The 13,006-nt window shown below is 40.9% G+C and overlaps 1 protein-coding gene across 1 annotated transcript; it reads right to left on the bottom strand.

Annotated features, from left to right (window-relative positions):
* Window positions 1-773: 773 nt before the first annotated feature.
* Window positions 774-11,121, bottom strand: LOC102228303 (3 beta-hydroxysteroid dehydrogenase/Delta 5-->4-isomerase-like). The gene is made up of 3 exons (XM_005806238.3): window positions 10,037-11,121; window positions 5,908-6,072; window positions 774-2,725 (listed from the first exon to the last, which is right to left on the bottom strand). Exons 1-3 carry the CDS (start codon window positions 10,185-10,187, stop codon window positions 1,917-1,919), a joined length of 1,125 nt encoding a protein of 374 aa, XP_005806295.1. The 5' UTR covers window positions 10,188-11,121; the 3' UTR covers window positions 774-1,916.
* Between the last annotated feature and the right edge of the window lie 1,885 nt (window positions 11,122-13,006).

Here is a 13,006-nt window from a genome sequence, read left to right as displayed (position 1 = left end):
GGTTTGTTTTCCCGTCTTTCATCCACCCCTCCGCCCCCCGCCAACCCTGTGTTTTGTGGTGAGGCACCGACTAGTTGGAGGTCTTTGCCTGGTGGTGAATCCATGACCTCATTTGTGTTCAATGGCTGTTTGTTTAAAAATGCTGGACTCTGGCCTAGCTGCCCACTGCTTTGTGTGGTTTCTGCGGTTTGGAAGAAAGCGGAGGAGGAGCGTCTGAGAAAGTGAGCCGGGGTCAAGCTCACAGAGAGACGGGGAGGAAAAGGTCGATCGGTTTACTTGTCTTTCAATTTCTAACTCCCTTATATAATTCACCCTTTCTTCTTCTTTTTAAAATAAATAAATAAATCAAACTCACATACGTAGCCCCCCCTTCACACAGTCACACAAACACACGCACAGATGTAATTCCCTGGAAAGAGGTCAAGGGTCTGAGCTGCAGCTGCAGCTGCCAGTCTTGTTGTGTTAATGGGGTTCAGAGCTCAATAGTAACGAAGACCTTAGTGGGAAATGGGACAAACGTGCAATAAAAGCTAACTTTGGCAGCCGTCCGCGAAAATACGGGGGGCCATTTTCCCAAAAATCTAAAGTTTCTCGGAGAAACATGAAAAACACAAGAGGAGAAATTATGATCTGAAATGGAAATCTGGATAGCTTTTGTTCTGATATATTTTGCTTTCTTGAAAGAAAAGAAAAAAAACCACACTGGGTCTTTTTGTTTATTTTCTTTTAAAGAAATTTTATTTTATATATATATTTTTTGGAATCTACACAAATACAAACTATAATCTTAAAGTTATTTCTGATTTTCTCATTTAAACAATACAGTCAAAAATCAACCAATCACAACTCGTAAAACTAAAAGCTTATTATTTGGATTCGTCTGTCCGTTTGTGTTTTACTTATGATTGAAATGGTTCATTTTATTGATTAATAATAATCATAACTTCATGGTGTGATGTGTTATTGCTTCCCTGTATATATTTTCCAGTATCAGTGTAGCACAATTAACACGAGTTTACATGTCTGAATAAACTCAATATAGCAAAAAAAAAAAAAAAAAAAAAAATCACATTTTGACGAGAAAATTCATTTACTCCATTGTGGCATCAATCAATAAATCCATCAAAGACCGACTTTTAGAACACCGCTGACACCAAATTGGTGAGGAAAACAGAAAATGCGCCATGAGAAAAACAAATTTTCCCTGTTAGTTTTATTAGAATGACAGCTGGAATAAAACTCTGTTTTTAATTGCATGATTTCTCATAGATGTTCATCACCCAACTTAAACAGCACACTATGTATTTATTGATACGTATACATAGTGAGAGACGGCGTGTGACGTCCTTCTTGTTGCAGAAAGATAATTTACCCTGAAAATGTCACATTTTTAATTTGGTTAATTTTAATTTGGTTAATTTTATACAGTAGAGCCAGGGCATATTAGGAAATAAATACTTCTGATAATTGGTGATGAATCTCCTCAAAACTATTACTGTAAATTAGATTTAACTGAAGCTAGCATTATTTAACAGCAAAAATACATTAATTGCTTTTTCACAATGATTGGTACCAATCTAATGGCTAAAACAAATGGAACTGATTTATTTTAGAGAAAGTACTAAAGAGAGGAACCAAAAGAAAGAGCGAAGAGAAGAAAAGAAATCAAGCGTGTGGCTTTTTAGGGTCAGCAAATCTCCTTCACAATCTATTTTAAAGCTTTCGGTTTCCCCTTTGCAAGGGGTACCAATAACGGCGAAGGACCTTGCGTGAGTTAATTTGAGTGACTGCGTCTTTAAAATGAGCCAGATGTCATTCATTTATTTCTGAGCAGCTCCTTCACACTGCGGCTTCAGCCACTGAATGAAATGTGTGTTATTATGGAACGTATTTCCCAGTTTTAAGACTGTAATTTATTAACCGGACATGATTTTTTCCCTCTCCGCTGGCAGCTGCGAGGCGAGCCATTCGGTGGTGCGTCTGCGCGCTTCCACCCAGCTGTACCTGGGGACGTAGCCCAGGTCCTTCTTGGCTTTCTCGTAGGAGAAGGTAAACGAAGTGTTCAACAAGGTGAGCAGCTGCCGGTTCATCGGCGGCACGATGCGGACAAACGGTCGCAGGATCGTGCAGAGCGCTTCCAGGAGAAAACACAGGATGTAGAAGAGGCGGAGCGGCAGCACGAGTTTGTCCTGAATGCCGAAGCCGAGGGGAGACATCAAAACATGATTGAAGTCCGAGTAACTCATAGGCGGGGTGTCGTCGGAGAGGTAGTAAAACCTCCCTCCGACCGCGTTTCTTTTTTGTGGATCTTTAAGGCTACGGGCTGCCTGGAGGTGAGCGAAGGCCGCGTTGCCCACGTAGACCGGGTTCACGTGAGCCTCCGGCACGGACATGCGAAAGAGAACATTCTTGTTTCGTATGCCGTCGCCCATGTGGTACAGCAGGAAGCGGCAGCCGTCCCCGTAGATGTACGTGGGCCTGAGGGCGCAGGTGGAGAGGCGGCCTCCGTTCTGGAGCGTCTCGCCGTTGGCCTGAAGGGTTCTGTCCTCCGCCTCCTTTTTGGTCTTGCTGTAGTTGAACTTCAGGGTGGTGTCGTAAACCGTGTCCTCGGTGCCGTTGATTATTGGCTCTCCTCGGGGGTTCGGGCCCATCACTTCCATCGTGCTGGTGTAGATGAAAGAGGCCACGTTCTCTTGGATACACGCCTCCAAAAGCAGCTGAGTTCCTGCAACGCAAAAGATCACAAGTTAAGCTGGTAACTATATCACTGACTAATTAGTTTAATCTGAGAGGACAGACTCCCCCTTTCTTCATTTGCAAATTTTCTTGTTGCTGTTGAAAAAAGGGAACATACATGGTGACTTGTACAAACTACTCTTAAGGAGTCAATTGATTCTTAGTCAAAACAATCCTAAAGAAACAGTTTTCAATTATGATTTCATCCAAACAAGCTAGCCTGGTAAAAACCAGATCCTTGTTCTACGCTTCGCTTCATTCAGAAGGTCTGGACTCTCGGTTGTTGAGAAGCGATTGCTTTCTGGAGGCGTGGACTGTGTTGGACGTTTTAATCTTCACCCAATTACTTACAAAGCTTACTGGAAATTGCCTGCGCTATAAACAGCCATCCTCCACTCTGAAAAGAGAAGAGCCAAGCCGAACGAGGCGGCTGTTGATGTTAATTCAATATTTGGAGGTGTGGCCAACTCGGACTGAACGCTTCGTTCACTTCCTCTGCTGCCATTGCTAAAACTAAAGGCAAACTACGATTCTAAAACAGCACAGAAAATTGATCTTCTGCTGAAAAAATCTTCTGCTGTGTGAATTGGCGAAATTCTGCCGGAGAAATACAAGTCATTGGGAGAAATCCCAGACAGAGCAGTGAAGTCAGATGAGAATCGAGCAGAATTGTGTAGGAAGGTGATGGCTGGCTCTATGCAAACCAATCTGCCACAATATCAAAATATAATTTCCCCCGATTAAATAATGAGCTATCTGTGATTATTTACATCTTTTTGTTTCTGCACTACCAGCTATATATCCAGGCTTGATTTCTGCCAGTCTGGTAGAGTCAAGTCTGATAATAAAAGTCACTGACTGGTCAGAAAAAGAACGGAGGATGTGAACAAAGACGTTCAGTCGGTGTTGGCCACGTTCCAAATATTGAATTAACATTAACAGCCATCTTGTTCCGATTGGCACTTCTCTCTTCGCAGTGGAGGACGGTTGTTAACAGCGCAGGCAACTTTCGGTAAACATTATAGCGTCAAACTTGTGTGTTACATTCTTCCCGGACAAATGTTAGCGATTGGGTAAAATTAAAATTAAAATTTCAGCAGAGTCCACGCCTCAGACCCTTTGAACGATGCGTAGAACTGGCTTTCACCAAGCTGGGTCTCTGGTGAACCACAGTCAGAGCAATTATCCACAGAGGGAGAGGAATACGTGAAGCCATGGCAAATCTTCCCAGAAGTGACCGGCCTACCAAATTATTTCAAGAAAATCATCCAGGATGTCGCGAGAGAACCAAGAAAAACACCTTACATAGTGCAGGCTTCAGTGTTCCAGATGTAACAATTAAAAAAAAAAGATTGAGCAAAAATGGCATGTGGTGCAGCATTAACAACGCTTCACTTTTTCCACATTTTATGTTACAGCCTTATTCCAAATTGTGTTAAATGAATCTCTTTCCTTAAAATTCTATATACCCCATTAGGACAATGCGATATTTAAAAAAAAGATTATTCAAATTGATTAAAAATAGAAAACTAATAAATCACATTTACATAACTATTCTCAGCCCTTGCCTGGAACCTCAAATTTGAGCTGTTAAACACTGATTCTCTTTGAGATGTTTCTTCAGCTTAAATGGCCTCCGTCTGCGGTCAGTTCAGTTGATTGTACTTGATTGGGGAAGGAGCACACAGGTTTATATGAGGTCCTGCATCAAACATGAAGTCAAAGTCAGCAGACCTCTTAGACAGGATTGTCTCATAACACACATTTGGAGAAAGATCCATAAACATTTCTGCTGCATTGAAGTTCCCAGTGAGCTCAGCGGCCTCCATCATTGGTCCATGGAAGAAGCTTGGAACCAGCAGGACTCTTCCTAGAGCTGGACGGCTAAATCGAGCAATTGGTTGGAAAGGGCTTTAGTCAAGGAAGTGACCAAAAACCTGATGGGTTCACTCTGTCAGAGCTCCAGCATTCGTCTGTGGAGAGAGGAGAACCTTCCAGAAGGACAACCATCTCTGCTACAATTCACCAATCAGGTCTGCTTGGTAGAGCGGTCAAACGAAAGCCACTCTTTACTGAAAGGAACAGCCTGTCCAAAACACACCTGGACACTCGGATCAGGAGAAACAAGATTCTCTGGTCTGATGAGACAAAGATTGAACTCTTTGGTGTGAATGCCAGGCTTCATGTTTGGAGGAAAATCGGTATGGCTTATCACCAGATCAATACTCTCCCTAAGGTGAAGCGTGGTGGTGGCAGGACAGCGACCCAAAGTACTGAACCGCTCTGTGGACGTCCAGGGGTGGCCAAGCCAGAGTCCAGACTTGAATCTAATTGAACATCTCTAAAAAGACCTGAAAATGGCAGTGAACAGACATTTCTCATCCAATGAAGATTGAGTGGAACTGCCAAGAAGAATGGGCAATAGTGACCAAAGATGGGTGAAGCGAGCCGGTGGCATCGTCGACTTCAGGCTGTAATTGCTGCCAAAGGTGGATCAACAAGGTACTAAACAAAGAATACCGGCATAAATGTGATTTCTTGGTTTTTCTATTTTAATTGATTTGCAAAACATAATTTTTTTTTTCCACGTTATCATGATGATGGAGTATTTGTGAGTAAAATTTGAGAAAAGAGATTGGAACGTGTGGAATGGGGTGGAAAAAGTGAAGCGCTGCGAATTCTTTCCGGATCCACTGTATGAATATGAGTTTCAAGGCCAAAACTCTCCCAAAAACACAAAGATCCATCTCAAAGTTAGCCAACAAATATCTTGGTGATCCTCAGGACTTTGGGTAAAATATTCAGTGGACTGGCCAGACAAAGTCGACCATTTTGGGAGGAAAACAACAAGCATTTCAGTAAAGGAATAGTTTTATCAAAAGTCGTAACATGGTGGCGGTAACGTGACGACTTTGGACTGCTTTGAATTTTCATCAATCGGATGTCAGTGACACTAGGGTGGCACAAGTTGATGTTACATCTAGGGGATAATAAGTCATTATATCAACCTTTTAAAGCTGCCATTTGAATTTCATCAAGGTTGTCTTAGCTTCAATTTTAAATTAGTGTAGTGATTTGAATCAAAAACAAAATAAATCCGTTTGGGGTCAACGCTTTCTCACTTATTGCTAACTTATAAAGTCAGCTTTCACTCGGTTTGGAACGTCTCACCTTTGACGTTGACTCCGTACATCTCGCTGTACTCCATGGACTCGGTAACGTCGATGAGGGAAGCGATGTGGAAGACGGTCGATGCGCCACGCAAGGCTTTTCTCAAGAAGTCCCCGTCTCTGATGTCCCCCTCGAAGACGCTCAGTGTTGTCTCGCCTCTGCAGTCTGAAAGGGAATCATTCAGGTTGACATTTTCCACAAACTTGAGATGGAAGCTTGGACCTCTTAGTCAAACATGAAAACAAAATACGACTTGAAAACCCTTAAAAGCAAATGTCTAATCTAATCGATTCCTTTAGGTTTTTCTTAATTTAATCACTTTAATTATTTAAAATTAAGTACTTTAAGAGGGGCAACATGTACAATTTATTAACACTGTAAGGTGAGGTTGCACAATGCAACTACCAGATGCCACAAGACAAGAAATGTTCTTTCTATCAGATGAAGGAACATAGGTTGATCAACTCTCAAGAGACTATTAGAAGGGTATTGATTTCACAATTTTTCGTTTTAGTCAACACATTTATGATTGCGGCTGATATTTTCTGTGTGCTTTGAAATGAACATGGTTTTCATTTTTAACAGAGATGCATCAATATGATTTTAATATCAGTATCGGTCGAGGTATTGAAAAATCCTAGATCAGATATCGGCGATAATGTGCCCGATCCAAAAGGGCAGATCTATTCAGTCTAACTCTATGCTTCGTGCTCTGAGCGACGTCATGTTTTATTTATTATACATTATATTCAGAATTCCTAATTGCACTTTCTGAATGATTTGAAAGGTTTGTTGCAGATGATTTTTTTTAGGTTTGACCAAAGTAGTCAACCTGTTGTTTTTGCCAGCTTCAGTTAATTTACTAGTTATTTTGCGGATTGCACCAACTTAACAAATTAAAGTTGTTTTTCCATGTTTGACCAGGCTTGTGAAGCAATTGGTGTATGTTAGTGTGCTGTACTGGTGGAGAGTTATCAAACAAATTTGTAATTTAGTACATTTATGTCTGTGTTTTAAAAAAGGAAACATTTCAAGTCAATTCAACGCTGTTTTTCTGTATCAGATCGGTATTGGCCTCAAATATCGTTATCGGAAAAAAAAAGGCAGATCGGTGCATCGCTAATTTTCAATTGACAAATTTGAGCCTTTGGCCTAGAAGAAAGAAAGACATTCAGGGAAAACGTGTTGCTTTTTTTGTTTAATGTGATGCAAAATCTTCAAGTTGGGAACTCTAAACATTAATTGTCTGTCTTATTCAGTGTAAGCTGCGTTTAAAAGTCGTGAAGTGAACAGATGCAGCAGTGATGATGAAGGCAACGTCGATGGTGTCATTCTGAAGGTTTGGTTTATCTAAACATTGTTCACCTTATTTATGTGCAAATGCCTTGCAAAAGTCTTCTTATGTCTTATATGTTTCCCTAAATAAATGTGACTCTCCCATGTGACGCCGTGTGGAATCTTCCCGGAACGAAAGCTCGTGATTTGCCAACAGATTGCAAACTGATTCCCCATTGGGAAAGGGAGGGACGTTTTGCCTCTATATGCTGTGATTTCTGTAAATAAAGGAGAGATTTTGCGGGCGCTCTGGTGTGTGTGGTTTCTCCCTCTGTGCAGAGAGCTTTCATGAAACAGTCGGTGACTGCAAGGCAGCTAATTTGGGATTAGCAATCTGGTTTTGGGAACCAGTGTTTGTAGTCAGGCAATCAGGGTGCGGTTGGAATGATCTGGTCTAGCCCTTTTGTTTTTAAAGAGACAGTATTTAGTGTTTTCCAGGTAAATTTTTTAGCACAGTCAAGTAGCAACGTTAGCTGTATTTGCCATAAAAATGCTACATACAGTATATCAAATATGTCTTAAGAGAAATTTGACTTTGATACTTAATGGCTTGAAATTGGGCCTCTGTCACTTTAAGAAACTCCTCCTCTTTCTGAAACTCCGCCTTCAGGAAGTCATTACAACATGGCTCCTCTATTAACCCTTTAACATCGTTTTTACCAGCATTTCTCTAAGAAGTAGCTCCTATAATCAGCTAGTGCGAAGCTCCAACAGGTGTTTGCCAATTGCTGCTGGCTAGTCTGAAGGAGCCGAGTGGGGGAATCTCAGGGGAGGACTGCTCTGTGATCCGGCTTAGAAAATGCAGCTCAGGGGAGGAGCTCCATCCCAGAAGGCGGAGCCAGGTCCACCCAGGCATATTTTATAGCTGAATGGTTGCCACGGGAGATTAAAAGATTTCTCAAACATGCATCAAAGAATCAAGGCAACACTCCAGGTGTGTTTTTCGATGAAGGAATAACATTCTAACATGATGCAAAGCTTTAAAAAAGTAAATTTCGCATAATTCTGCACCTTTAATATAGCAAAAAGTATTGAAGATGTGGGAAAAGATACAAGAAAGAAATAGAACTTTTGGTCAAAGTGCAAAACTACAACCTCACTGTGAAACATAGTGGTAGAAACATTATGCTGTGGGAATTACTTTCCTTGGCAAGAACAGGCAAGCCAGAAACAGTTCGCTAGGAGAAGAAAGGAGCTTAATCAGATGACGGCATATTCATATTTGTTTTTTTTTTTACTTCTAGAGAAGGATGTCACTTTTACTTTTTTCTTTTTTAGATATTTATAAAAATTAACTCTGCTATTTCCCTTCCACATCACTATGATGTGCTACTTTGACCCTTGAAGAACATCCTGAAGTTTGTGGGTGAACTTTGAGCAAAAATAACAAAACAAAACTGAAGAGGTATGAATACTTTTGCAAGGTGAGGTTTACAGTTACATGTAGTAAATGTGAACTTCACAACACGGACATAATCAGCCCTAAAAATTTGGAGAAAACTTTTAAAAGTAATTATTCTAGTGCTCTTTAACCAATGTGAGCATTTATTTGCTTTTTAAATCTACTTTTAAGGTATGGCTAACTCAGAACTAAACCTACCGGACTGAATGTGGAGGAGGAAGCCGCACCTGCTCGATATGTTGATTACGTATAAATCCTTGTTACGTAACCGTGGTTTTATCTCTGAGAAATACAGCGAGGCTTGTCCACTTGGTGGTTCGTAAATCTGGGCCTCCTCTTGCTGGAATGTGCTTCGGTATATAAATCAAGGCGTGTTTTCAATTAATGAAGTATCTGCACTTGTTTTTTGGGGGTTTTTTTGGGGTTTTTTTTTCCACACCAGGAGGACATAGGGGTCGGCTTTTACACCAAATTCTGAATTTAATGGAGCGAAGACGACCGAGGACGCTTTGAAAAAACAAACAAACAAATCAAAAATGTTATCAGACGCTGCCAAAAGTGCGCATGCGGCTCAAAGGGCCTCCGAACATATGATTCGTGACTCGGTTTTAAACGAGCGCAGTGACAATGACCCGGATGGTACCGACTCTCTTTGGATTCTAGGATACAGCAGCTGTGGGTGCCAAAAAGGAGAAAGGGAGAAAAAAACAAAACAAACCCTTTCATGCTTAATTTGTCAGTTCTGCCGCACTGTTTGGTTGAGCCTGTAACTGTAGTCTTTTACAGGGGATTTATGGTGTGATTCTGAAAATCCTGCTAGGATTATGTCTGATGTTAATCCAGAAAACTGTCTGAAAGCCTCAAGTTTGCAAGCATTCAATCCTTTGCTTCCTTCATTCCTGCATACGTGATCTGTCCCCACTTTCTATAAAACCCCGTTATTGATACCGCGCCGCGGGAAATAAAGTCCCATCAAATCTGGTTCTCTTTTGGAGTCCTTGCTCTTTCCGAGCGCTGTGGAGTCGCCTCTTAGCACCTTTTTTTACTGCATGTCGGGAGTTTGTTGTTGTGTTGGCTTTTACAGCTCGACTGATTTTCTGATATTTTATTTCGATTCTATCCCCCCCCACCGGACTCAAACCGATCTGACAACTTTATCCGCCATCGCTGCATTCTATTTTTCACCCTCTCGGGTCCACTTGACTTGCTTTACGCTCAAACGTACCTGATTTGAATGAATTATCTGTCTAATTAAGCAAGCATTTTCTCGCTGGGTTTAATTGCAAACACTTGACTGAACAGCGTCGTAATCCCGCAGCTACCTTTTTCCGTTATTCTGTATGTGATTTGGGGGGGAAAAAAAAAAAAAAAAGAGAAACTTTTTCTTTTTACCCTCCAGACTCTCCAAAACCTGCGCCTGCACGTCTCTGTCCAGCAGCCGGATCTCGGACGCTTTCTCCTCCTCCAGAAGCAGCCGGACGAGCCTCTTCCCCAGGAATCCGCAGGCTCCCGTCACCACGCAAACATCACCTCTCAGAGACATCGCTGGAAAGTCTCAGAAAAGTGCAAACAAACGATAACAATGATGATTTAAAAAAAAAAAAAAAAGAAGAAGAAGAAAAAAAAAGGCAATATTCTTTCTTTCTCCCGTCTCTCCTTTCCGAGGACCCTCCTCAAAACGAGACACTGGAATTGGACCGCAGAGGAGTGTACATTTTTTAGGGCTTCTTGGGGTTTTCTTTCTTTTCTTTTTTTTTTTTGGTGTTCTGTCAGTGGGAGAACAGCAGCACCTTCTGCTGTCTCAGCCTCGGTGCTCCACTTTTTGTAAGAAAAGTTACTAGAAAAAAAAAAAAAAAAAGAAAGAGAGAAGTATTATTTGCTCCGAGGGAGTGTGGGAAAAAAGGGGATGGGCTCTGCTACTCCAGGAGTAGAACGTGATGTTTTCTGGTGCTGAGCAAAACGAGGCCCGGAGGAAGTTGTGGAAAAGGTAAATGGGCCGACAACATGTGTGTGTGCACAACACACACACACACACCTGCTGCGCGTAACATCTTGAGCTGTGAAATAAGGTGGCGAGAAAAAAGTGAAAGTATTTTTGAATAAACATTCTGAATAGTCAATTAATATATTAGCATTTTAGGTTATTTATACTTCTTTATACTCCAAAAATGTTATTGATGTTCTCAATTCACTAAAGTAGGAGAACTGAAGTAACAAAATAAACTATATGTACTGGGTTTTTTCATCTATTTCTGCTATTTTCTGGCTCACTTTAAAAAAATTTGCAAATATTTTGTCTTGTCAGACAATGATGGTCATTTACCAGTCTTTTCTATTCTAAACACGTGTATACATGTATTTACATACATAAAGCCATACATGTAAACACATGCATACACATACTTCTTCTTTATTAACAGTACAGTGGATCTCAATGTATTCCTACTTTAACCCTTTCATGCATGAATTATGATCCTTTGTGTCAGAATTTTTTTTCCATTTAAATTTTTTTTTCTTAAGGCATAAAAAAAGGTAGAAAAATGTTTTTGTAAAAATAATTTTTTTTTTATGTGATCAATTGTAATTTTGTCCAAATACAATGTTGTTATTTGAAAAATACATCAGTAGTGTTGTTCCTTAGGGGTTATCTGATGTCACAATATTTTTTTTACTTTCAAGACTCGTCTACAGTAGAAGGAGGGACCGGGTCGGTTCTCATGCTTTTTTGTCTGTCGGCCATATTGTATTTAACAAAAATAATTTCTTGCATTTGCAGCTGATGGCCAGTAGTTGATGGTATATTTTATGATGCATTAGTGTCCACTTCAGTGGTCTGTGTGCATTTATAACATAAAAATCCACAGGAAGCACAAGAAAATGGCTTTTAGATAGCTGTCCACTGTAGTGACCACTATGCATGAAAGGGTTAATATTCGCAATTCACCAATTCTTGGGCTTTTTGTTTTGTAGAGCTTAACTCTGATCTATTTGCTGAAAAGTTTCCAATATCTTCCCCCTAAAATACTTGAAATAAAATGCAGCGAGTGACATACCTACAGGAAATATTAGTAGCACAATGCTACTTAGCTCGCTTTTAGCTGCCGCTCACAAACGAGGAGCGCTCTTCATAACTTCTGCTGCTATAGTGCTAGGATTTCTGCTGCTGTCTGTATTAACGCAAATTAACTTGTATCTGATGTCTTAAGTATTAAAATAGGCAGCTATAAGCGTGGTACAGGGGTTGTAAAGTATTGTGAGTTTTTACCTAATTGAAGGCGGCTTTGGAAGCGGGCGGAAGTCGCGCAGAGAACATCAGGAATCGACGGCAGGTCGCCGCTCTGCCTCCAATAATGATTTATTTTCACAATTTAATTCACAGGTGTTTACATTATAACCAGCCCCGGCTCCAGACGAGTTTAAGAGGGGGGGACATCGGCTTACTTTCAATCTAGGTAGCTGAACATACACAACACCAGTAGCTTATATGCTACTGATAACGAGCTTAAAGTGCCGTGTTGGTTTTAGCTAGCCATCTTTTAGCTAACATTACCTGCATCCAACAGCTTTACTCAACTCTGCCGGTTGGTTTGGGGGAAAATGCTGTCTAAAGGTTTTTGCGTTTTGCTGGTTTGCTGCTATGATTCTAACACACACCTGTGTGTGTGTGTGTGTGTGGGGGGGGGGGGGGGTGTGTGTGCGTGTGTGTGTGTGCAGCAGCAGGTCTCCTTCGCTGCCGGACAGGCAAGCCCAGCTCGAGCGTCTTAGCGCTCATGTTGCGTTTAAAGGCGGCTCGGAAAAACAGGTTACAACGTGTTAACAACGGATTAAACTGTTTTAACTGCTAAAAATTTGACAGAGGGCACCGATATGAGAAGTGCAGAAGCCCTTACTGTATCAAATCGATATAGGAATAACAGAGAGGTGGCCACTTCTAGGTAAAAGCAACAAACAGCTTCCAGAACAGGGGGGTGGGGAGGGGACGGCTGACTCCGTGGGCAGGCAATGCCTGCCCATGCCACCGGGCCTGGCTGTGATTTGTTTCTTTCAGAAATTGTGACATGCTGAGTCTTTTTTTTTTTTTTTTTCTGGTAAAGATATGACTTTTTAAGCTCAGATGCTTTTGTTCCTCCCTTATTAACGTTTGGGTTTCAATCTCTGGAAATGTTCTTTTTTGCTGCATAAAATGTATTAAATGTAACTCCTGTGTGTATTTTTAGAGGGGCAGTATTATGTAAAATCAACTTTTTTTTTTTTAGCTTTAAAAAAACGTCATGTTTTATTATTATATTATATCAAAAACATATCTGGAGTATTGCTTTGATTCTTTCATGCATTTTTTGACAAGTCCTTTAATCTCCATGG

Source organism: Xiphophorus maculatus, chromosome 7 (assembly GCF_002775205.1).
Source record: "Xiphophorus maculatus strain JP 163 A chromosome 7, X_maculatus-5.0-male, whole genome shotgun sequence".
In the NCBI taxonomy this organism is placed as follows: Eukaryota; Metazoa; Chordata; class Actinopteri; order Cyprinodontiformes; family Poeciliidae; genus Xiphophorus; species Xiphophorus maculatus.
Note: the sequence above shows the minus strand (reverse complement) of the source record. Positions and strands in the feature narration are given on the sequence as shown.

Bases quoted from the DNA above. Each gene is read 5' to 3' on its own strand.
- LOC102228303 (XM_005806238.3), bottom strand. From the start codon at position 10,187: ATGTCTCTGAGAGGTGATGTTTGCGTGGTGACGGGAGCCTGCGGATTC. The intron at 6,073-10,036 runs GTAAAAAGAAAA...ATTCCCTTTCAG, and splicing joins GGTTTTGGAGAGTCTGGAGG to ACTGCAGAGGCGAGACAACA. The intron at 2,726-5,907 runs GTGAGACGTTCC...TTTGCGTTGCAG, and splicing joins GTACGGAGTCAACGTCAAAG to GAACTCAGCTGCTTTTGGAG.